Genomic DNA, 26,554 nt, shown 5'->3' on the forward strand with positions numbered 1-26,554 from the left:
GAGAAAGAGACAACCCCCTGCACCAACTCTCCTCCCAACGGCACCTTCCCGTGCGAGCACAGGAGATGCAACACCTGCCCCTTCACCTCCTCCCTTCCCACCGTCCAGGGTCCCAAACACTCCTTCCAGGTGAAACAGTGGTTTACTTGGACTTCTTTCAATTTACCATACTGTATCCGCTGCTCACAATGCGGCCTCCTCTACACTGGGGAGACCAAACACAGACTGGGTGATCACTTTGCTGAACACCTCCGCTCTGTCCACAAGCGTGACACTGACCTGCCGGTCACTTCCCATTTTAATTCCCCGTCCCACTCCCCCTCTGACCTCTCTGTCCTCGGCCTCTTACACTCTTCCAATGAAGCTCAACGGAAGCTCGAGGAACAGAACCTCATCTTTCGTTCAGACACTTTACAACCTTCCGGACTCAACATTGATCTCAATAACTTCAGATCACAACCACTGCTCCCATTTTTTTGGTCAGCTAGTGCTGGTAATGGTTCTGTTGCTTCCATTTACAGCTACTCCTGACCAATCTTTTAGGAACATAGGAACAGGAGTAGGCCATTCAGCCCCTCGTGCCTGCTCCGCCATTTGATAAGATCATGTCTGATCTGTGATCTAACTCCATATACCTGCCTTTGGCCCATATCCCTTAATACCTTTAGTTGGCAAAAAGCAATCTATCTCACATTTAAATTTAGCAATTGAGCAAGTATCAATTGCCGTTTGCGGAAGAAAGTTCCAAACTTCGACCACCCTTTGTGTGTAGAAATGTTTTCTAATCTCACTCCTGAAAGGTCTGGCTCTAATTTTTAGACTGTGCCCCCTACTCCTAGAATCCCCAACCAGCGGAAATAGTTTCTCTCTATCCACCCTATCTGTTCCCCTTAATATCTTATAAACTTCGATCAGGTCACCCCTTAACCTTCGAAACTCCAGAGAATACAACCCCAATTTGTGTAACCCTTGAAGTCCGGGTATCATTCTAGTAAACCTACGCTGCACTCCCTCCAAGGCCAATATGTCCTTCCAAAGGTGCGGTGCCCAGAACTGCTCACAGTACTCCAGGTGCGGTCTAACCAGGGTTTGGTATAGCTGCAGCATAACTTCTGCCCCCTTGTACTCCAGTCCTCTAGATATAAAGGCCAGCATTCCATTAGCTTTATTGATCATTTTCTGCACCTGTTCATGACACTTCAATGATCTATGTACCTGAACCCCTAAGTCCCATTGGACATCCACTGTTTTTAACTGTTTACCATTTAGAAAGGACCCTGTTCTATCCTTTTTTGGTCCAAGGTTTGCCTCATTGAATTCCAGTTGCCTCAGTTTTGCCCAATCACCTAATCTATCAATATCCCTTTTGTTTCTTAACCTGTCCCATTCCCACCCTCCTTGCCTCGCACCATCATCCCTTTCGGTCATTTAATCACTCGTGCCCTCCACCCTATCACAGGCCTTCCCTTTTGTTCTTTCCTCTCCCCCCTTTCCCTGGCTCTGTACTTGCTCAAAAGTTCAAACTCTTTTAACATCTTCCAGTTTTGACGAAAGGTCATTGACCTGAAACGTTATCTCTGTTTCTTTCTCCACAGATGCTGCCTGAGCTGCTGAGCTTCTCCAGCATTATCTGTTTTTATTTCAGATTTCCAGCATCCACAGTATTTTGCTTTTGATTTAGAGAAAGAGACAGAGTGGGGAGAGACAGAGACAAAGAGAGATGGAGACAGTTGAGAGAGACATAGAGGGACTGAGAGAGACAGACAGAGAAAGAGACAGAGCGGGAGAGACAGAGAAAGAGGGAGAGAGAGAGAGAGACAGAGACAAAGAGAGAGAGAGATGAGAGAGACAAAGAGAGAAAGAGACAGTTGAGAGAGACATAGAGGGACCGAGAGAGACAGACAGAGAAAGAGACAGAGCGGGAGAGACAGAGAAAGAGGGAGAGAGAGAGAGAGAGACAGAGACAAAGAGAGAGAGAGATGAGAGAGACAAAGAGAGAAAGAAACAGAAAGACAGATGAGAAAGAAAGAGAGAGAGGCAGAGAGGGAGAGACAGAGTGGGAGTGACAGAGAAAGAGAAAGTGAGAGAGAGAAAGAGACAGAGAGAGACAGATGAAAGACAGAGAGTCAGAAAGAGACAGATTGGGAGAGACAAAGAGAGGGAGAGAGCAAAAGAGACAGAGTGGGAAAGACAAAGGGAGACAGAGAGCAAGAGACAGCGTGAGAGATAAAGAGAGACAGAGAGCAAAAGAGACAGAGTGGGAGCAACAAAGAGAGCGTGGGAGAGACAGAGAAAGAGACAGAGTGGGAGAGACAGAGTGGGAAAGACAGAGAAAGAGGGAGACACAGAGAAAGTGAGAGACAGAGAGAGAAAGAGACAGGGAAAAAGAGACAGAGAGACAGAGACAGATGAGGGAGATAAAGAGAGAGAAAGAGAAAGAGAGACAGAGTGGGAGTGACAGAGAAAGAGAAAGTAGGAGAGAGAGAAAGAGACAGAGACAAAGAGAGACAGAAAGGTAGTGGTTGTCGGAGGCCAATCATCTCAGCCCCAGGACATTGCTGCAGGAGTTCCTCAGGGCAGTGTCCTAGGCCTAAACCATCTTCAGCTGCTTCATCAATGACCTTCCCTCCATCATAAGGTCAGGAATGGAGATGTTCGCTGATATCCATTCACAACCCCTCAGATAATGAAGCAGTCTGTGCCCGCATGCAGCAAGGCCTGGACAACATCCGGGCTTGGGTTGATCAGTGGCAAGTAACATTCGCACCAGACAAGTGCCAGGCAATGACCAACTCCAACAAAAGAGAGTCTAACCACCTTCCCTTGACAACACCTGCACGTTCCCCTCCAAGTCACACACCATCCCGACTTGGAAATATATCGCCGTTCCTTCATCGTCGCTGGGTCAAAATCCTGGACCTCCCTTCCGAACAGCAATGTGGGAGAACCTTCACCACACGGACTGCAGCGGTTCAAGAAGGCAGCTCACCACCACCTTCTCAAGGGCAATTAGGCTGGCCTCGCCAGCGACGCCCACATGCCCTGAACGAATAAAAAAAAAGAAAGAGAAAGAGACAGAGTGAGGGAGACAAAAAGAGACTGAGTGAGAACAGACCGAGAAAGAAAGACAAAGAGAGACAGAGCCAATGAGAGCAATAGAGACAGAGACAGAAAGAGACAGAGAGCGTGAGTGAGAGAGTCACACAGAGAAAAAGAGAGAAGGAGAGAGGTTGAAAGCTGAACCTCAGGTGACAAGCTTATTCAGGAGTGTGAGGGAGTTGTTAGATCTGGCAGCAATCCTCAGGTTTTGGATGGACTTGGGTTTTATAGACCCATAGGGAATTATAGAAAGGTTACAGCACGGAAGGAGGCCATTCGGCCCATCGAGTCCGTGCTTTGAAGAACTAAGGAGAGTTGAGAGGAAAGATAAGTTTAGCAGAGGAGGATTTGAGACAGTTCTAATGGAGAGATGGTGAGACCAAGGATATCAATGGAAGGGGGAGGACAATGGGTGGTGTCATCAAAGGATGGAGGTGGGAGTTATTGGTTAGGCATGTGAGATATGAAAAGCAGATGGAAACAAGACTTTCTTGCTGCATGGAAGGGGTGAAGGAGCTGCTCATGGTATCTGGTGCATGTTCTGATTGGCTGGAAGTCCAAGAAATGGTTGGAATATTCCACAATTTTGCCCAAACCAGACACAACAACAACAACTTGCATTTATACAGCGCCTTTAACGTAGTTAAACGTCCCAAGGCGCTTCACAGGAGCGATTATCAAACAAAATTTGACACCGAGCCACATAAGGAGATATTAGGACAGGTGACCAAAAACTTGGCCAAAGAGATAGGTTTTAAGTGGCATCTTAAAGGAGGAGAGAGAGGTAGAGAGGTTTAGGGAGGGAATTCCAGAGTTTAGCAACTAGGCAGCTGAAGGCACGGCCGCCAATGGTCGGGCGATTAAAATCAGAAATATGCAAGAGGCCAGAATTGGAGGAGCGCAGAGATCTCGGAGGATTGTCGGGCTGGAGGAGGTTACAGAGATAGGGAGGGCCGAGGCCGTGGAGGGATTGAACATAACACGAGAATTTTTAAATCAAGGCGTTCCCGGACCAGGAGACACTTACGATGTTTGAAATAATTGACGTTGCTGTCTGATAGGCGTCGAAGATCAGATACTCATCCACATCACTGATTGGCGGGCTCTCCATCACCACGACATCCTCCTTCCCCTTCCCCGTCACTTTCCCTGGGGCTTTCCCCTTGTCCTTCACTGCCAGGCTCGAGGAGGGGATTCGATAGGACACCAGAGGAACTCTACAGAGCAGGGAGATTACACAACCATCAATAATATAAACAGTGTCAATGGTGTGTCAGTACGGGCGGAGGGACAGAGAGAGTGGGGGGAGGGGGGAGTGTGGGGGAGGGGGGGCAGAGTGAGGGGGGAGGAGGCAGAGTGAGGGGGGAGGAGGCAGAGTGTGGGGGGAGGGACGGAGAGTGTGGGGGGAGGGACGGAGAGTGTGGGGGGAGGGAGGGAGAGTGTGGGGGGAGGGAGGGAGAGTGTGGGGGGAGGGAGGGAGAGTGTGGGGGGAGGGGGAGAGTGTGGGGGGAGGGGGGAGAGTGTGGGGGGAGTGGGGGGAGGGGGAGAGTGTGGGGGGAGTGGGGAGAGTGTGGGGGAGGGGGGGAGAGTGTGGGGGGAGTGGGGGGAGGGGGGAGAGTGTGGGGGGAGTGGGGAGAGTGTGGGGGGAGTGGGGAGAGTGTGGAGGGAGGGGGGGAGAGTGTGGGGGGAGGGGGGAGAGTGCGGGGGGGAGGGGGGAGAGTGCGGGGGGAGGGGGGAGAGTGCGGGGGGAGGGGGGAGAGTGCGGGGGGAGGGGGGAGAGTGTGGGGGGAGTGTGGGGGGAGGGGGGGAGAGTGTGGGGGGAGTGTGGGGGGAGGGGGGGAGAGTGCGGGGGGAGGGGGGAGAGTGTGGGGGGGGGAGGGGGAGAGTGCGGGGGGAGGGGGGAGAGTGTGGGGGGAGGGGAGGGGAGAGTGCGGGGGAGGGGGGAGAGTGCGGGGGGAGGGGAGGGGAGAGTGTGGGGGGAGGGGGAGAGTGTGGGGGAGGGGAGGGGAGAGTGCGGGGGAGGGGGAGAGTGCGGGGGGAGGAGGAGAGTGCGGGGGGAGGGGAGGGGGAGAGTGCGGGGGGGAGGGGAGAGTGCGGGGGGAGGGGGGGGGGAGAGTGTGGGCGAGAGGCCAGTATTGGGTCTGTGAGTGTATATATCCATGATGTGGAGATGCCGGTGATGGACTGGGGTTGACAATTGTAAACAATTTTACACCAAGTTATAGTCCAGCAATTTTATTTGAAATTCACAAGCTTTCGGAGGCTTCCTCCTTCCTCAGGTGAATGTGGAAATGAAATCCTCGAACCCTTCGCATTTATAAATCACAGAACAATACCTGGTGATTACAGACAGTCTTTCCAACTGCCCGTTGCCAAGGCAATTACAGTGTGCAGACAGAGAGGTGTTACCTACAAGGCCACCGAATATACAAACAACCAAAAAAAAACAGAGAGAGAGAGGCAGAAACAAAGAAACATCCGGAAGGAAGAGAAAGACAGCAAATGACCCGTTATATTAAAAACAGATAACATTTCTTCGCTGGTGGGGTAACGTGCAGCGTGACATGAACCCAAGATCCCGGTTGAGGCCGTCCTCATGGGTGCGGAACTTGGCTATCAATTTCTGCTCGACGATTTTGCGTTGTCGTGTGTCTCGAAGGCCGCCTTGGAGAACGCTTACCCGAAGATCGGTGGCTGAATGTCCTTGACTGCTGAAGTGTTCCCCGACTGGGAGGGAACCCTCCTGTCTGGCGATTGTTGCGCGGTGTCCGTTCATCCGTTGTCGCAGCGTCTGCATGGTCTCGCCAATGTACCATGCTCTGGGGCATCCTTTCCTGCAACGTATGAGGTAGACAACGTTGGCCGAGTCACAGGAGTATGAACCATGCACCTGGTGGGTGGTGTCCTCTCGTGTGATGGTGGTATCTGTGTCGATGATCTGGCATGTCTTGCAGAGGTTGCCGTGGCAGGGTTGTGTGGTGTCGTAGACGCTGTTCTCCTGAAAGCTGGGTAATTTGCTGCGAACGATGGTCTGTTTGAGGTTGGGTGGCTGTTTGAAGGCGAGTAGTGGAGGTGTGGGGATGGCCATAGCGAGGTGTTCGTCGTCATTGATGACATGTTGAAGGCTGCGGAGAACATGGCGTAGTTTCTCCGCTCTGGGGAAGTACTGGACGACGAAGGGTACTCTGTTGGTTGCGTCCCGTGTTGGTCTTCTGAGGAGGTCTATGCGATTTTTCGCTGTGGCCCGTCGGAACTGTCGATCGACGAGTCGAGCGTCATATCCCGTTCTTAACAGGGCGTCTTTCAGCGTCTGTAGGTGTCCATCGCGTTCCTCCTCGTCTGAGCAGATCCTGTGTATTCGCAGGGCCTGTCCATAGGGGATGTCCATAGGGCATCACCACCAGCATCGACCAAGCTTCCCCTGGTACCACGGTTGCAACCACAGGGAAGTCTATCGTCAATTTGTCCGACCACACCCTTCAAACAGACGAAATCGAAGTTCTCAGCCGAGGGCTCAATTTCTGCCCCACAACCAAAATGGACCCCATTAGTCTCGCGGCGGACACAGAGGAATTCATCAGGAGAATGAGGCTCCGGGAGTTCTTCCACAAACCCCAAGATTTCAGCAGCGAAACCAATGAGATAATCAACGATCCGGAACAGCAGACAGAGGGATCCGCGGTACAGCAACCGAAGAGGAAAGAGTCAAACTGGACTCCTCCGGAGGGTCGCTGCCCTCAGCTTGACATGTATGCGAAATGCGTTAATGCCAGATTCATCAGCCGCACTCAGAAGACAGTCCAGAATGTCACCCGAGCACAACGCAACGCCATCAACGCTCTCAAGACCAACCGCAACATCGTCATCAAACCAGCGGACAAAGGAGGAGCCATCGTCATACAGAACAGAACGGACTATTGCAAAGAAGCATACCGACAACTGGACAACCAGGAACACTACAGACGGTTACCCACAGACCCGACCAAAGAACACACCCATCAGCTCAACAAACTGATCAAGACCTTCGATCCAGACCTTCAAAAAATCCTACGTACTCTCATCCCACGTACTCCCCGCGTGGGAGACTTCTACTGCCTCCCAAAGATACACAAAGCCAACACACCCGGACGTCCTATCGTATCAGGCAACGGAACCCTGTGTGAGAACCTCTCTGGATACATCGAGGGCATCCTGAAACCCATCGTGCAGGGAACCCCCAGCTTCTGTCGCGACACTACAGACTTCCTACAAAAACTCAGTACCCACGGACCAGTTGAACCAGGAACACTTCTCACCACGATGGACGTCTCGGCACTCTACACCAGTATCCCCCACGATGACGGCATCGCTGCAACAGCCTCAGTACTCAACACCAACAACAGCCAATCTCCAGACGCCATCCTACAACTCATCCGCTTCATCCTGGATCACAATGTCTTCACCTTCGATAACCAGTTCTTTACCCAAACACACGGAACAGCCATGGGGACCAAATTCGCACCCCAATGCGCCAACATTTTCATGCACAAGTTCGAGCAGGACTTCTTCACTGCACAGGACCTCCAACCAACGCTATACACCAGATACATCGACGACATTTTCTTTCTATGGACCCACGGCGAAGAATCACTGAAGAGACTACACGACAACATCAACAAGTTCCATCCCACCATCAAGCTCACCATGGACTACTCCTCAGAATCAGTTTCTTTCTTGGACACACGAATCTCCATCAAAGACAGGCACCTCAGCACCTCACTCTACCGCAAGCCCACGGACAACCTCACGATGCTCCACTTTTCCAGCTTCCACCCTAACCACGTCAAAGAGGCCATCCCCTATGGACAGGCCCTGCGAATACACAGGGTCTGCTCAGACGCTGAAAGACGCCCTCGTAAGAACGGGATATGAAGCTCGACTCATCGATCGACAGTTCCGACGGGCCACAGCGAAAAATCGCATAGACCTCCTCAGAAGACCAACACGGGACGCAACCAACAGAGTACCCTTCGTCGTCCAGTACTTCCCCGGAGCGGAGAAACTACGCCATGTTCTCCGCAGCCTTCAACATGTCATCAATGACGACGAACACCTCGCTATGGCCAACCCCACACCTCCACTACTCGCCTTTAAACAGCCACCCAACCTCAAACAGACCATCGTTCGCAGCAAATTACCCAGCTTTCAGGAGAACAGCGTCCACGACACCACACAACCCTGCCACGGTAACCTCTGCAAGACATGCCAGATCATCGACACAGATACCACCATCACACGAGAGGACACCACCCACCAGGTGCATGGTTCATACTCCTGTGACTCGGCCAACGTTGTCTACCTCATACGTTGCAGGAAAGGATGCCCCAGAGCATGGTACATTGGCGAGACCATGCAGACGCTGCGACAACGGATGAACGGACACCGCGCAACAATCGCCAAACAGGAGGGTTCCCTCCCAGTCGGGGAACACTTCAGCAGTCAAGGACATTCAGCCACCGACCTTCGGATAAGTGTACTCCAAGGCGGCCTTCGAGACACACGACAACGCAAAATCGTCGAGCAGAAATTGATAGCCAAGTTCCGCACCCATGAGGACGGCCTCAACCGGGATCTTGGGTTCATGTCACGCTACACGTAACCCCACCAGCGAACAAATGTTATCTGTTTTTAACATAACGGGTCATTTGCTGTCTTTCTCTTCCTTCCGGATGTTTCTGCCTCTCTCTCTCTCTGTTTTTTTTTGGTGGTTTGTATATTCGGTGGCCTTGTAGGTAACACCTCTCTGTCTGCACACTGTAATTGCCTTGGCAACGGGCAGTTGGAAAGACTATTTGTAATCACCAGGTATTGTTCTGTGATTTATAAATGCGAAGGGTTCGAGGATTTCATTTCCACATTCACCTGAGGAAGGAGGAAGCCTCCGAAAGCTTGTGAATTTCAAATAAAATTGTTGGACTATAACTTGGTGTTGTAAAATTGTTTACAATTGTATATAACATGGTATAGTGATCAGTATTGGGTCTGTGAGTTTATATATCAGGGTGTAGAGACCAGTATTGGGTCTGTGAGTTTATATAACAGGGCGTAGAGACCAGTATTGGGTCTGAGAGTTTATATAACAGGGCGTAGAGACCAGTATTGGGTCTGAGAGTTTATATAACAGGGTGTAGAGACCAGTATTGGGTCTGAGAGTTTATATAACAGGGCGTAGAGACCAGTATTGGGTCTGAGAGTGTATATAACAGGGCGTAGAGACCAGTATTGGGTCTGAGAGTGTATATAACAGGGCGTAGAGACCAGTATTGGGTCTGAGAGTGTATATAACAGGGTGTAGAGACCAGTATTGGGTCTGAGAGTGTATATAACAGGGTGTAGAGACCAGTATTGGGTCTGAGAGTTTATATAACAGGGTGTAGAGACCAGTATTGGGTCTGAGAGTGTATATAACAGGGCGTAGAGACCAGTATTGGGTCTGAGAGTGTATATAACAGGGCGTAGAGACCAGTATTGGGTCTGAGAGTTTATATAACAGGGCGTAGAGACCAGTATTGGGTCTGAGAGTTTATATAACAGGGCGTAGAGACCAGTATTGGGTCTGAGAGTTTATATAACAGGGTGTAGAGACCAGTATTGGGTCTGAGAGTTTATATAACAGGGCGTAGAGACCAGTATTGGGTCTGAGAGTGTATATAACAGGGCGTAGAGACCAGTATTGGGTCTGAGAGTGTATATAACAGGGCGTAGAGACCAGTATTGGGTCTGAGAGTGTATATAACAGGGTGTAGAGACCAGTATTGGGTCTGAGAGTGTATATAACAGGGTGTAGAGACCAGTATTGGGTCTGAGAGTTTATATAACAGGGTGTAGAGACCAGTATTGGGTCTGAGAGTGTCTTTAACAGGGTGTAGAGACCAGTTTTGGTCATTGACTGCAGGCAATCCAGTGAGTGGTCACCGCCCTCTCTGTTGTGGTGAAACTCTGAGGAACTGGATCCTATTCGATGCGTTGTGTAGTGAGGAACCGACACTCCGAGCTCGTTCTCTGGGCTCCTGTGCTCTCTACACCTACTTGTGTACTCGAGTCTCTTCCTCTCCTTCACCCTTCTGCTCTTCCTTGCCCTCGGTGCCTGGGCTCCTGGTTTCTGCCTCTATCTGTCCATCTGGCTGGATTGAATCCAGAGCACTAAGAACAGGAATGAACACAAAGCTTTGATCAGTTACTGACAGGGATGTGACCCAAACACTGCAGTCCCACAACCCCCACAATCCCAATAATCCATGGAATCATAGGAGGGTTACAGCACAGAAGGAGGCCATTTGGCCCATCGAGTCCGTGCCGGCTCTCTGCAAGAGCAATCCAGCTAGTCCCACTCCCCCGCCCTATCCCCGTAGCCCTGCAAATCTTTTTCTTTCAAGTACTTATCCAGTTCCCTTTTGAAGGCCATGATTGAATCTGCCTCCACCACCCCCTCGGGCAGTGCATTCCAGATCCTAACCACTCGCTGTGTAAAAAAGTTTTTCCTCATGTCACCTTTTGGTTCTTTTGCCAATCGCCTTAAATCTGTGTCCTCTGGTCCTTGACCCTTCCGCCAATGGGAACAGTTTCTCTCTATCTACTCAGTCATGATTTTGACCATTTTAATGCTTCCCCAGCAGAAATAAAGGAAAATACTGCAAACGTTGGAATTCTGAAATAATAAGACAAAATGCTGGAAAGACTCAACAGGTCAGGCAGCATCTGTGGAGAGAGAAAGGTCGGGTTAATGTTTCATGTCCATGACCTTTCTGACCTTCCTCTCTCCACAGAAGCTGCCAGTTCTCTAAGTGCTGGTTACCTCCCACCTGTTGGAGCCGATTTCTAAGTGTGAACTCTGAACTCCAGGTTTGCTCTGGGCCTTCAGTACTGCGGTGTTGATATCAGAGCAACGGCAGTTAAGAATCTGGTGTATGTGTGTCTGTGTGCGCATGTCTATGCTTTTGTGTGCATGTCTGCTTGTGTCTGTGAGTGCGTGTGTGTATGTGTGTGCCTGCCTGTGTAGGGGGGTGTGTGTGCCTGTGTGTGCGCCTGTGTGTGTGTACCCATGTGTGTGCCTGTCTCCATGTGCTTTCCTGCATGTGCCCGTGCGTGTCTGTCTGTGTGTGCCCGTGTGCGTGTCTGTCTGCGTGTGCCTGTGTGTGTGCCTGTCTCCATGTGCCTTCCTGCATGTGCCCGTGTGTGTGTGCCTGTCTGCGTGCCCATGCATGTGCCTGTGTGTGTGTGCCTGTCTCCATGTGCCCGTGTGTGTCTGTCTGTGTGTGCCCGTGTGCGTGTCTGTCTGCGTGTGCCCGTGTGCGTGTGCCTGTCTGCGTGCCCATGCATGTGCCTGTGTGTGTGTGCCTGTCTCCATGTGCCTGTTTGTGAGCCTGTGTGTGTGCATGACTGTGTGCCTGTCTCCATGTGCCCGTGTGTGTGCCTACATGTGTGCGACTGTGTGCCCGCCTGTGTGTGTGCGCCTGTCTGCACGTACCTGTCTGTGTGTGCCTGTCTGCGTGTGTACCTGTCTGCCTGTGAGGCCAGTTTCTACTCTCCCTGAGCTTGTGGGACATCTATCATTTTACAGAAACCATTATTAAAAGTTAAGCTGCTGGAGAATCAGCTGAAAAGCTGGGAATTCCGATGGGTGGAGATCCCAGCAAATTCTTAATCTCATTGTACATTCCCGTGTGTGTGATTTTCACACAAGCATTTAAACATTTAATTTACAGCAGTCAATCTCCTGTAACATTGTACTTAGGGAATGAAGACTGAGTGTTGTGTTGAAGGGCAGGGGGTTGGAGGGTAAGGGATGAAGTGAACCAGGCTCATTCAGTCCCCGAGCATCAGTCATGCTCTCTGCCATTTCTCCTTTACATTTCTATGGCCTTACTTATGGTGAGAGAATAGAAACTGTGGAGGAGTGAAGGGATTTAGGAATCCAGGTACAGAAATCACTAAAAGTTACTGCACAGGTTCAAAAAGTACTTACAAAGGTGAATGGAATGTTGGCCTTTATCTCGTGGGTTGGAATACAAAGGGGTGGAGGTTATGTAAAGCTCTGATTAGACCCCATCTGGAGACTGGGTTCAGTTCTGGACACCGCACCTCAGGAAGGATATATTGGCCTTGAAGGGGGTGCAGGGCAGATTCACCAGAATGATACCGGGGCTAAAACGGTTAAATTATCAGGACAGGTTAGAATCATAGAATGGTTACAGCACGGAAGGAGGCCATTCGGCCCGTGCCAGCTCTCTGCAAGGTCAATTCAGCTAGTCCCACTCTCCCACCCTATCCCCGTAGCCCTGCAAATTTTTTTCCTTTCAAGTACTTATCCAGTTCCCTTTTGAAGGCCATGATTGAATCTGCCTCCACCACTCCCTCGGGCAGTGCATTCCAGATCCTAACCACTCGCTGAAGTCATGATGAACCTTTATAAAACACTGGTTCGGTCAGGACTGGAGTATTGTGTCCAGTTCTGGGCACTGCACTTTAGGAAAGATGTGAAGGCTTTAGAGAGGGTGCAGAAGAGATTTACTAGAATGATTCCAGGGATGAGGGACTTTAGTTACGTGGATAGACTGGAGAAGCTGGGGTTGTTGCTTCTCCATGGGGCTGTTCCTTGGAGGAGATTTGATCGAGGTGTTCAAAATCATGAAGGGTCTAGACAGAGTAGATAGAGAGAAACTGTTCCCATTGGTGGAAGGGTCAAGAACCAGAGGACACAGATTTAAGATGATTGGCAAAAGAACCAAAGGTGACATGAGGAAAAACTTTTTTACCCAGCGAGTGGTTAGGATCTGGAATGCACTGCCCGAGGGGGTGGTGGAGGCAGATTCAATCATGGCCTTCAAAAGGGAACTGGATAAGTACTTGAAAGGAAAAAATTTGCAGGCGACGGGGATAGGGCGGGGGAGTGGGACTAGCTGGATTGCTCTTGCATAGAGCTGGCGCAGACACGATGGGCTGAACGGCCTCCTTCCGTGCTGTAACCTTTCTATGATTCTATGATTGTATAATTACGAATCGAGGTTTTATGAAGCTCCGGACACTGTGCCTACGTGTTACACACACTGAGCTCTGGGCTTCGATCAGTGCACCAGGCGGAATCAGTAACAAAACACACACACCAGAGGAGTGCTGATTTAATGTCCTTCTGGTTAATTTTGGTTGCAGCTCTCAACATACATTTTGTGATGTGCTGTATGGTGACAGCACGATAATATCACAGCCCAGTCTGCAAATCAGGTAGGACAAGGGAAACTGTCCCCTCCACAGTGCAGAGTGATTCCCTGGCCTGTTGTGTGGACAGAGCGGACCCTTGAAGCTGCAGCCCTTCACTGTGCTGTAGTCTGCGGCCCAGGGTGGTGAGGTGAGCTGACACTGCAGGGCACAGCTGGGTCAGGTCCGATTGGCTGCGGTGAACGGGCCTCACAAATAGGTTGCATGTCATCAGGACACCATGACTGATGTCAGCGTTTTATATAGGTCATCACACAAAACCAACAAAACCCGGGGTTTTTCCAGTGCATACTTTATACTGTCCCATCAAACACTCCCAGGGCAGGTACAGCACGGGTCAGATACAGAGTAAAGCTCCCTCCGCACTGTCCCATCAAACACTCCCAGGGCAGGTACAGCACGGGTCAGATACAGAGTAAAGCTCCCTCTACACTGTCCCATCAAACACTCCCAGGGTCAGGTACAGGGGGTTAGATACAGAGTAAAGCTCCCTCTACACTGTCCCATCAAACACTCCCAGGTACAGCTCCCCTGCTATCAGTGTTCTTCTGAGTGGAATGGTGAAGCTGAATTCTCTTGGTTGGGTCAGCAGAGAAAGGGTTGCATGGAAATGGTCACATAGGTTTCAGATGAGAAAGGACAATGAAATTATTCCCTTGCAGCTCCCCCGAACTCTGCAGTTGTATTGTTATAGCAGGCAGTCCAGTGAGTGGTCACCGCCCTCTCTGTTGCGGTGAAACTCTGAGGAACTGGATCCTATTCGATGCGTTGTGTAGTGAGGAACCGACACTCCGAGCTCGTTCTCTGGGCTCCTGTGCTCTCTACACCTACTTGTGTACTCGAGTCTCTTCCTCTCCTTCACCCTTCTGCTCTTCCTTGCCCTCGGTGCCTGGGCTCCTGGTTTCTGCCTCTATCTGTCCATCTGGCTGGATTGAATCCAGAGCACTAAGAACAGGAATGAACACAAAGCTTTGATCAGTTACTGACAGGGATGTGACCCAAACACTGCAGTCCCACAACCCCCACAATCCCAATATCACCATTCCGAACACTTCCTAAATGTGGATTCAACATCTCACAAGGAAATAACACAGAACCACGGATACCGGGAGCGAATGAGGTCAAATAGATAAATATACAACAGACAGTGAGTTACAGACTGGAATCTAATCGAGGGGTTCGGGGGGGTTTATATATAGAATAACAGATACCCGGGAGTGAGTTACAGGCTGGAATCTAATCGAGGGGTTCGGGGGGTTTATATATAGAATAACAGATACCCGGGAGTGAGTTACAGGCTGGAATCTAATCGAGGGGTTAGGGGGGTTTATATATAGAATAACAGATACCCGGGAGTGAGTTACAGACTGGAATCTAATCGAGGGGTTCGGGGGGGGGGTTTATATAGAATAACAGATTCCCGGGAGTGAGTTACAGGCTGGAATCTAATCGAGGGGTTCGGGGGGTTTATATATAGAATAACAGATACCCGGGAGTGAGTTACAGACTGGAATCAAATCGAGGGAATCGGGGGGTTTATATATGGAATCATAGAATCATAGAAGTTTACAACATGGAAACAGGCCCTTCGGCCCAACATGTCCATGTCGCCCAGTTTATACCACTAAGCTAGTCCCAATTGCCTGCACTTGGCCCATATCCCTCTATACCCATCTTACCCATGTAACTGTCCAAATGCTTTTTAAAAGACAAAATTGTACCCGCCTCTACTACTGCCTCTGGCAGCTCGTTCCAGACACTCACCACCCTTTGAGTGAAAAAATTGCCCCTCTGGACCGTTTTGTATCTCTCCCCTCTCACCTTAAATCTATGCCCCCTCGTAATAGACTCCCCTACCTTTGGGAAAAGATTTTGACTATCTACCTTATCTATGCCCCTCATTATTTTATAGACTTCTATGGAATAACAGATACCCGGGAGTGAGTTACAGTCTGGAATCTAATCGAGGGGTTCGGGGGGGTTTATATATAGAATGATATTAAATGGTTGGGTCGAGTGTACGTAGAATCATAGACTCTTACAGTGCAGAAGGAGGCCATTTAATCTGCCATGCCTGTGCCAGCTCTTTGAAAGCTGTCTGATTTAGTGCCACCTCAGCTTTTTCCCCATAACCCTGAAATTTAGTCCTCATCAGGTAAATGTCCAATTACCTTTTGAAAGTTCCCATGGAATCTGATTCCACCATCTTTTCAGATGGTACGTTCCAGATCATAACAACCCTCTGTGTGAAAACATTTCTCCTCATTTTCCCTTTAGCTCTTTTGCCAATGATTTACAAAGCCAAGTCTCCCATACGCTTTCTGAACCGCCTTATCAACTAGCACTGCCACCTTCAAAGATTTGTGAATATGAACCCCATGGCCCTCTGCTTTTGCACCCCCCTCAAAATAGTCCGATTTAGATTGTCCTGCCTCTCCATGTTGTTCCTCCTAAAGTGTATCACTTCACACCCATCCACATCAAATAACGAAGCAGTCCGAGCCCGCATGCAGCAAGACCTGGACAACATCCAGTCTTGGGCTGATAAGTGGCAAGTAACATTCGCACCAGACAAGTACCAGGCAATGACCATCTCTAACAAGAGAGAGTCTAACCATCTCCCCTTGACATTCAACGGCATTACTATTGCCAAATCCCCCACCATCAACATCCTGGGGGTCACCATTGACCAGAAACTTAATTGGACCAGCCATATAAATATTGTGGCTACAAGAGCAGGTCAGAGGCTGGGTATTCTGCGGCGAGTGACTCACCTCCTGACTCCACAAAGCCTTTCCACCATCTACAAGGCACAAGTCAGGAGCGTGATGGAATATTCTCCACTTGCCTGGATGAGTGCAGCGCCAACAACACTCAAGAAGCTCAACACCATCCAGGACAAAGCAGCCCACTTGATTGGCACCTCATCCACCACCCTAAACATTCACTCCCTTCACCACCGGTGCACTGTGGCTGCAGTGTGTACCATCCACAGAATGCACTGCAGCAACGCGCCAAGGCTTCTTCGACAGCACCTCCCAAACCCGCGACCTCTACCACCTAGAAGGACAAGAGCAGCAGGCACATGGGAACAACACCACCTGCACGTTCCCCTCCAAGTCACACATCTTCCCGACTTGGAAATAAATCGCCGTTCCTTCATTGTCATTGGGTCAAAATCCTGGAACTCCCTTCCTAACAGCACTGTGGGAGAACCGTCACCACACGGACTGCAGCGGTTCAAGAAGGCGGCTCACCACCACCTTCTCAAGGGCAATTAGGGATGGGAAATAAATGCTGGCCTCGCCAGCGACGCCCACATCCCATGAACAAATTAAAAAAAATTAAATTGCATCTGCCATTTATGAAAGGGAAATCGTGTTTGACAAATCTATTGGAGTTTTTTGAGGGTGCAACTAGCTGGGTAGATAAAGGGGAACCAGTGGATGTCGTATATTTGGATTTTCAAAAAGCCTTCGATAAGGTGCCGCATTGTAGACTCATGACGAAGGTCAGAGCGTGTGGAGTCAGGGGACAAGCAGCAGAATGGATAGCAAGCTGGCTACAAAACAGAAAACAGAGAGCAGGGGATAAAGGTAGTTGCTCAAACTGGCTGTGCATCCTGTGGATGGTACACACTGCAGCCACAAGTGATTCTCTGTGTTTCTTTTTAAACAGGGGGCCACGGTTTTCAGGACTGTATGAGTGTTGATGGCTTCACAAAGTTACCAAGCAACCTTTGCTGGAGAAACGTTGGTGCAGGAAATGATCCAGAGGTGTGAAGAATTTAAGACCTCATCTGCAGACATTGGCACATATCAAACGTCATAGCGTGGTGACATTTTGGACTAAGTCTTAAATTTTGAAAATCCAATATTACTTAGAGAAGGAGAAGCAATCATCAGCTTTGCTTCTATACTTAACGAAGAATATACCAAGTTGCTTTTTCTCTTTTGAAAACATGCTGATTTGTTTTGCTTCAACCCATTTATTTTCCAAGACAGAGTGCAGAGAGGGGCAGGGGGAGATATATCCAAAAGTAATTACAAGCACTTCTGTCCCTACTGTAAAACCAGAAAGCCTGGACATAATCTGTTTCTGAATTTGGAATTGATAAGATAAATTGATGAGTTGCTGTTCAAGCACTCGAGAAGGGAAAATTTACCTGTCGTTTCAGGGGACAATCAAATTATATTTTAAAATAAAATGAGTCCACTCTAAATGGTTCCTGCTCAATGCTGTGTATCAAGGAAGAAAGTATTTTGGGGGGAAATAAAACTTTACATTGACAAGTTCTGTCAGTGCAACAATACTGCTTTCAAATTGCGATAATGAAAAGCGGCCCAAGAAGAATTTAAGTAAAATAAACAAAAAAAAATGTATTGAGATATTGGACCAGACAGTAAATATTGTATTGGATGGTAAAGTCCAGGGCCATGAATGGTAATACAATGGGATGTGTATTGGATGGTAAAGTTCCTCCAGGGCCATGAATGGTAATACAATGGGATGTGTATTGGATGGTAAAGTTCCTCCAGGGCCATGAATGGTAATACAATGGGATGTGTATTGGATGGTAAAGTTCCTCCAGGGCCATGAATGGTAATACAATGGGATGTGTATTGGATGGTAAAGTCCAGGGCCATGAATGGTAATACAATGGGATGTGTAAAATTGGATGAGAGGAAGTGATTGAGAATATAAGATGGAATCAGAGAAATTACACCATCCAATGGGAATTTCTCTAAGGTCAATGACCTGGGCATGATTTACCAAAAGATATCAATCTGGTATCAATGTACATTTTAAGTGAAAGTCAGAAAAGTGTCGTTGAGAATAGTAAATTGATAGCTTTCTCGTGGAGATATCTGTGTCATTGCCCGTACATAACCCCACCAGCGAATAAAAGTTATCTGTTTTTAATACAAGGGGTCATTCTCTGTCTTTCTCTTCCTTTCGGATGTTTCTCCCTCGCTCTCTCTGTCTTTTGTTCTGGCCGTTTGTATATTCGGTGGTCCTGTAGGTAACATCTCTCTGTCTGAACATTTTGATTGCCGTGACAACGGGCAGTTGGAAAGATTATCTGTAATCACCAGGTATTGTTCTCTGACTATAAATGTGAAACGTTCAAGGAATCCCACTCACTCACCTGACGAAGGAGATAATCTCCAAAAGCTTGTGATTTTCAAATAAAACTGTTGGACTATAACCTGGTGTTGTAAGATTCCTTACAATTGCCCGTACTGAGCAATGAGGAAACTGCATTTGATAGTCTGACATCAGGACCATACAGGGGGAGATAAGCAAAGACCTCCAGACACCCCCCGATCTTTTGATAAGATAACCTGAAAGCCCAAGAATGGCCCAAGAATGAACGAGGCAAATGTATATGCCATCAACTGGAAACGGGCACCAGGATGAAGAACATGATTCCAAAGGCCTACGGCCTGGTGAGCTATTGGAAACAGAGCAGTTGCTCTTACAGGATTGAATCTTACTGCACATATGAAGTGTGCCATGGATAACACATTCGGAAATACCATGAGGAGAAAGAATATGGCCAGCAGAAGTGATATGTTGCCTGTGAGGCAACTAGTATGCAGAAATACATGAAGATGCACTGAAGAACGGGTCTCAGACATCATGCTCAGTTACTGAACAACAGCACGACATGAAATGGTTAATGTGGCCCAGGAGAGTGAAAGAACCTTTTAAACACGGCACTGACACGTGCTCGAGAGAGAAATCGACTAATTAATGAAACAATCAGGAAACACTGGGACCAATCAGAGGGATTTCCAAAATTCAGGGTTAGCTTCCTTTCAGTTAACAATGAAATTGGGTTCGGGAGAAATAATACTTCGCAAAAAAATCAGCAAGGTAGATATTAGTAAAAGAAGAGCTGGAGAGTCTTTTAAGTCCGTGATTCCTTGATATTATGATACACTGTAGGTTTCTTTATTAACCAAATGAAACTTCGAAGCAATCTGTATATGTCTGTGTGTGCTCATGTAAACCTAATGTTGATAAAATGTAAACTCAAGATGGTCTATGGGTAGTATCTCCACCCATCCTTGGGTGACAATCACTTCACACGTATTAGTAGTTTTACAAGCTGTTATTATAATAGTGTTAATCATTATGATGTGTTCCATGAAACGTATGCTTAAAAGACTTGGTCTACGCGCTAACAACCGAGAGATAGTGACCCTGTTGCAGCAAGGTAAGAAATAAGATTGAGTGAGGAGTCGAAGCTCCTCCTCAAGGTGGGGAATGTAAGGAAATATAGGTTTAGAAGGTATTTAGGGGAACCAGGCACGAAGGGGTTAATTAGTCAAGGCTTTAGTTGAAACTACTATACCACAACATAGACTGCTTTTAAATTAACTTACTGCAGCCGCAGGCACTAACAGCCATCAGAATCTTGTTATTGCAAACTAAGGGAAGGACATAACAGCATCTCCACTGCCTCAGACATACTGGAATACTGAAGCTGGCGAGTACTCCCATTACCTTCAAGGCCGATAGGATGATTCAGCAACTGCAGGGACACGGAAATATTGTGCAAAGAATATTGTTATTGAGAATGAGGAAAGTTAAGGGGGGGGGGGCATAAGGCACTGTCTCATCTGGACCAGTACGCGTTGTCGAAATGATTGGGTAAATTAAGCGGGTTTTTGGGAAAATACCTGATTGAAATATATTTTGCCGCAGTTCAGTTTTTTTGGATATAACTGGTGGGATCGGAGGCTTTGTGTAGTGTAGCTAAAGTGCAGAGGACAGAAAAGAAAGTACCAGGTGGGGAAACGAGTACAAGAGTACGTGAATGAAGGAACAGGGACCAAGGTCAACAGGGTAATATAATTCGCAATTGTGCTTTGTAAATTACTGCTTAAATACTGTAATGTACTGATTCTTGCTTGTGCTAAATAAAGTCATGACTATTAACCATTATGGTGTCAGTCTCAAACAATTGAACATAGAGTCAAACTGAACAGAGAGTCAAATTGAACAGAGAGTCAAATTGACGACACCTATCATTATCCTGATTTTTCTTTTGTTATTTATGTGTCTGTAGAATTCTTTATTATTTCTTTTATATTCCTGGATAATTTAATTTCAGAGTTTCTCTTTGTTTTCCTTTCCTCTCCCTACTCCCTTTTCTCATCCTCATTTTGTTATCTGTGTATTTAGTTTATGCTTTTTCTTTAGTTTCAATTTTGCCCTTGTTTCTTTATTAATCCATGGTGTGTTATTACTGGCTACTTTGTCCTTGTTTTTAGTGGGATATATTTCTCCTGGACTCTATTGGTCACCGTTTTAAATGTTTCCCACTGTTGTTCTATTTCTTTGTTTGTCAGTAAATTTGTCCAGTTTATTTTCCCGAGTTCCATTCCCATCCCCTGAAAATCAGCTTTTTTCCAATTTATTACTTTGGTCTTTGTCATATTTATGTCCTTCTCAATCTTTATCTTAAACCTTATTATGTTGTGATTGCTGTTGCCCAGATGTTCCCCTACACTTACTTCTCTGATCTGCTCTGGTTCATTTCCCATTACTGGATCCAGCAGTGATTCCTCTCTTGTTGGGCTTTTTACACACTGGGGAAGAAAGGAGTCCTGTACACATTGTAAATTCTCCATTCCCTGTACCCCTTTCCCTACCTCGAATTGCCAGCTTATCTGGAGCAAGTTAAAATCTCCCATGATAATTAATCTATGTCCTTTACTCATTTCACATATTGGCTTACTTATTTCTTCCTCCACCTCCACTATTAGGTGATCTGGAGGATATCCCAATTAGTGTGATCGATCCCTTCTTACCTTTTATTTCAATCCGTATGGATTCTGTTTCTATCCTTCTGTTAGTTATGTCCCTTTTTTCTACTGCCATGATATTGGCTCTAATTATTACGGCTACTCCACCCCCTTCTTCCTTCCCTAACCTTTCTGATTCGATTTTAACGGGTACGGTAGCATAGTGGTTATGTTACTGGACAAGTAATCCAGAGGCCTGGACTAAAATCCAGAGTCATGAGTTCAAATCCCGCCACGGCAGCTGGCGAATTTAAATTCAATTAATTAATTAAAAATTCAATTAATTCAATAAAAATCTGGAATTAAAATACTAGTATCAGTAATAATGGCCATGAAACTACCGGATTGTCGTAAAAACCCATCTGGTTCACTAATGTCCTTTAGGGAAGGAAACCTGCCGTCCTTACCCGGTCTGGCATACATGTGACTCCAGACCTACAGCAATATGGTTGATTCTTAATTGCCCTCTGAAATGGCCTAGCAAGCCACTCAGTTGTAAAATCTCGCTACGAAAAGTCATCATAAGAATAAAACCGGACGGACCATCCGGCATCGGACCACTAGGCACTGGACACGACAACGGCAAAACACCAAGCCCAGTCGACCCTGCAAGGTCCTCCTTACTAACATCTGGGGACTTGTGCCAAAATTGGGAGAGCTGTCCCCAGACGAGTCAAGCAACAGCCTGACATAGCCATACTCACAGAATCATATCTTTCAGCCAACGTCCCAGACTCTTCCATCACCATCCCTGGGTATGCCCTGTCCCACCGGCAGGACAGACCCACCAGAGGTGGCGGTACAGTGATATACAGTCAGGAGGGAGTGGCCCTGGGAGTCCTCAACATTGACTCTGGACCCCATGAAATCTCATGGCATCAGGTCAAACATGGGCAAGGAAACCTCCTGCTGATTCCCACCTACCGTCCTCCCTCAGCTGATGAATCAGTCCTCCTCCATGTTGAGCACCACTTGGAGGAAGCACTGAGGGTAGCAAGGGCACAAAATGTACTCTGGGTGGGGGACTTCAATGTCCATCACCAAGAGTGGCTCGGTAGCACCGCTACTGACCGAGCTGGCCGAGTCCTGAAGGACATAGCTGCTAGACTGGGCCTGCGGCAGGTGGTGAGCGAACCAACACGAGGGAAAAACTTACTTGACCTCGTCCTCACCAATCTACCTGTCGCAAATGCATCTGTCCATGACAGTGTTGGTAGGAGTGACCACCGCACAGTCCTCGTGGAGATGAAGTCCCATCTTCGCACTGAGGACACCATCCAACGTGTTGTGTGGCACTACCACCGTGCTAAATGGGATAGATTCAGAATGGATCTAGCAGCTCAAAACTGGGCATCCATGAGGCGCTGTGGGCCATCAGCAGCAGCAGAATTGTATTCCAGCACAATCTGTAACCTCATGGCCTGGCATATTCCTCACTCTACCATTACCAACAAGCCAGGGGATCAACCCTGGTTCAATGAGGAGTGTAGAAGAGCATGCCAGGAGCAGCACCAGGCGTACCTAAAAATGAGGTGCCAACCTGGTGAAGCTACAACTCAGGACCACATGCATGCTAAACAGCGGAAGCAACATGCTATAGACAGAGCTAAGCGATTCCACAACCAACAGATCAGATCAAAGCTCTGCAGTCCTGCCACATCCAGTCGTGAATGGTGGTGGACAATTAAACAACTAACGGGAGGAGGAGGCTCTGCAAACATCCCCATTCTCAATGATGGCGGAGTCCAGCACGTGAGTGCAAAAGACAAGGCTGAAGCGTTTGCAACCATCTTCAGCCAGAAGTGCCGAGTGGATAATCCATCTCAGTCTCCTCCCGATATCCCCACCATCACGGAAGCCAGTCTTCGGCCAATTCGATTCACTCCGCGTGATATCAAGAAACGGCTGAGTGCACTGGATACAGCAAAGGCTATGGGCCCCGACAACATCCCAGCTGTAGTGCTGAAGACTTGTGCTCCAGAACTAGCTGCGCCTCTAGCCAAGCTGTTCCAGTACAGCTGCAACACTGGCATCTATCCGACAATGTAGAAAATTGCCCAGGTATGTCCTGTCCACAAAAAGCAGGACAAATCCAATCCGGCCAATTACCGCCCCATCAGTCTACTCTCAATCATCAGCAAAGTGATGGAAGGTGTCATCGACAGTGCTATCAAGCGGCACTTACTCACCAATAACCTGCTCACCGATGCTCAGTTTGGGTTCCGCCAGGACCACTCGGCTCCAGACCTCATTACAGCCTTGGTCCAAACATGGACAAAAGAGCTGAATTCCAGAGGTGAGGTGAGAGTGACTGCCCTTGACATCAAGGCAGCATTTGACCGAGTGTGGCACCAAGGCGCCCTAGTAAAATTGAAGTCAATGGGAATCAGGGGGAAAACTCTCCAGTGGCTGGAGTCATACCTAGCACAAAGGAAGATGGTAGTGGTTGTTGGAGACCAATCATCTCAGCCCCAGGACATTGCTGCAGGAGTTCCTCAGGGCAGTGACCTAGGCCCAACCATCTTCAGCTGCTTCATCAATGACCTTCCCTCCATCATAAGGTCAGAAATGGGGATGTTCGCTGATGATTGCACAATGTTCAGTTCCATTCGCAACCCCTCAAATAATGAAGCAGTCCGAGCCCGCATGCAGCAAGACCTGGACAACATCCAGGCTTGGGCTCATAAGTGGCAAGTAACATTCGCACCAGATAAGTGCCAGGCAATGACCATCTCCAACAAGAGAGAGTCTAACCACCTCCCCTTGACATTCAACGGCATTACCATCGCCGAATCCCCCACCATCAACATCCTGGGGGTCACCATTGACCAGAAACTGAACTGGACCAGCCATATAAATACTGTGGCTACGAGAGCAGGTCAGAGGCTGGGTATTCTGCGGCGAGTGACTCACCTCCTGACTCCCCAAAGCCTTTCCACCATCAAAAGCACAAGTCAGGAGTGTGATGGAATACTCTCCACTTGCCTGGATGAGTGCAGCTCCAACAACACTCAAGAAGCTCGACACCATCCAAGATAAAGCAGCCCGCTTAATTGGCACCCCATCCACCACCCTAAACATTCACTCCCTTCACCACTGGCGCACTGTGGCTGCAGTGTGTACCATCCACAGGATGCACTGCAGCAACTCGCGAAGGCTTCTTCGACAGCACCTCCCAAACTCGCGACCTCTACCACCTAGAAGGACAAGAGCAGCAGGCGCATGGGAACAACACCACCTGCACGTTCCCCTCCAAGTCACACACCATCCCGACTTGGAAATATATCGCCGTTCCTTCATTGTCGCTGGGTCAAAATCCTGGAACTCCCTTCCTAACAGCACTGTGGGAGAACCGTCACCACACGGACTGCAGCGGTTCAAGAAGGCGGCTCACCACCACCTTCTCAAGGGCAATTAGGGATGGGCAATAAATGCTGGCCTCGCCAGCGACGCCCACATCCCGTGAACGAATAAAAAAAAAATATTTAGTTGCCAGTCCTGTTCTTTATGTAACCGTGTTTTAGTTATTCCGACTACATCTGTGTTCCTCGCAATGGGTAATTGCCTCCAGTTCCCCCGTTTTATTTTGGACGCTGTGTACAGTGCTGAACATGCAGTTTAATTCATCTTTAATAGTTGTTCCTTTTACTTTATGTTTAACAGTCCTTTTATACTTCTGTTTTATAATTGTATTTGTTCCTTGACCGTTTATGTTGTCTTTACTCCTTACCCTGGTCTGACCTTTAAACTCATCTCATGTTTCTTTTATCTTTAAGCTTTCGTTATAGCTACCAGATCCCTCCGCCCATCTCACTAGTTTAATGTCTTATCCACCACCCTATTTATCTTTTCCGCTCGGACTCTGGTCCCATTCTGGTTCAGGTGGATCCTGTCCCAGTGGTCCAGCTCCTTCCTGTCCCGGTACTGGTGCCAGTGTCCCATGAAATGGAACCCCTCCTTCCCACACCAGTCATTCAGCCACGCATTCACCTTCCTGATCTACCTATCCCTACCCCAATTAGCACGTGGCTCAGGTAGTAATCCTGAGATTACTACCCGTACATGGGCTGTGCGAGATTAGATCGGCAGGTCGGTCCATGATGGGGTCGAGTGAATGCGGAAAGTGCAGGTGTGATGAGCTGAGTGACCTTTTCTGGTTCCGTGCTGTATGTTCTAATGAGAGATTTAGAGAGAGTGACGATGGGATGGTAGACAGCACGGTCTGGATTCATTGGTTTGTGCTCGGTGCAGGACGGTATTTCAGGATGATTTGATGGGTCAGTTCTGTGACTCCCCACTCCCAGTACAGGAGGAGCTGGATTGGCGATAAGGAATCTTTTTCCTGGATTCTTCTACTCATGTTTCACTGAGCGCTGATCCTTCCTCTATAATGAAAATCGGACATAAAGCCAGAACGTGCTGGAAATAAACCGCACTGTCAGAGAAAGGATAGAGCCTTGTTTCATCTTTATTCTCCATCAGTTGTCACATCCTGAGTTGTGAATGGCTCCTCCTGAAATGGTAGTTGGTCACGTAGCTCAGATTTTCTCCGGGCCCACGCACTCTGTGCCGATGTTTGTTTGTCGGATGCTTTCAGCTGTTGACACTGAGAGTGATGTGATGTCAGACACGTGCTGACCTGACTCTGTGTTGCGTGATGTTGTGGTTGTGGTGACCTGAACATTGAGATCATTCTCATCAGATGCTCCGATTAAAAAGCACAATCTGATTGCAAGAGTCTTTTGTGGTTGTGTTATTTTGGAGGCCCCTTATTTTAATTAATCACAGGTTTCTGCGGCAATGTGATATTCAGCAGGTTCTGTACCGGGGGTTTAACACACTTACAGTAAAGAGAAATGCTGGTCCCGGTGTGTTTGATCAGGATCGAATGGCAGCTCTAAACCTGCAGTGTTATGCTAGCCTTTCTCTCTCAGACACGGCTTTGCAGCTTTCTTCTGTCTCATTAAGAGATGAGGTGAGAGTGACTGCCCTTGACATCAAGGCAGCATTTGACCGAGTGTAGCACCGAGGAGACCGAGTAAAATTGAACTCAATGGGAATCAGGGGGAAAGCTCTCCAGTGGCTGGAGTCATACCTAGCACAAAGGAAGATGGTAGTGGTTGTTGGAGGCCAATCATCTCAGCCCCAGGACATTGTAGCAGGAGTTCCTCAGGGCAGTGTCCCAGGCCCAACCATCTTCAGCTGCTTCATCAATGACCTTCCCTCCATCATAAGGTCAGAAATGGCGATGTTTGCTGATGATTGCAGTGTTCAGTTCCATTCGCAACCCCTCAAATAATGAAGCAGTCCGAGCCTGCGTGCAGCAAGACCTGGACAACATCCAGGCTTGGGCTGATAAGTCGCAAGTAACATTCGTGCCAGAC

At 48.2% G+C, this 26,554-nt stretch overlaps 1 protein-coding gene across 1 annotated transcript in view; it reads right to left on the reverse strand.

Moving 5' to 3' along the window:
* Window positions 1-26,554, reverse strand: part of spef2 (sperm flagellar 2) — a 326,363-nt gene that overhangs the window by 158,526 nt on the left and 141,283 nt on the right. The window contains exons 23-25 of the mRNA XM_067982078.1: window positions 14,185-14,298; window positions 10,168-10,281; window positions 4,127-4,316 (exon numbers count right to left, since the gene is read on the reverse strand). Of these exons, the coding sequence (XP_067838179.1) occupies window positions 4,127-4,316; window positions 10,168-10,281; window positions 14,185-14,298 (418 nt within the window). The remainder of the gene's footprint in view (window positions 1-4,126; window positions 4,317-10,167; window positions 10,282-14,184; window positions 14,299-26,554) is intronic.

This window comes from Heptranchias perlo, chromosome 4, assembly GCF_035084215.1.
Source record: "Heptranchias perlo isolate sHepPer1 chromosome 4, sHepPer1.hap1, whole genome shotgun sequence".
In the NCBI taxonomy this organism is placed as follows: Eukaryota; Metazoa; Chordata; class Chondrichthyes; order Hexanchiformes; family Hexanchidae; genus Heptranchias; species Heptranchias perlo.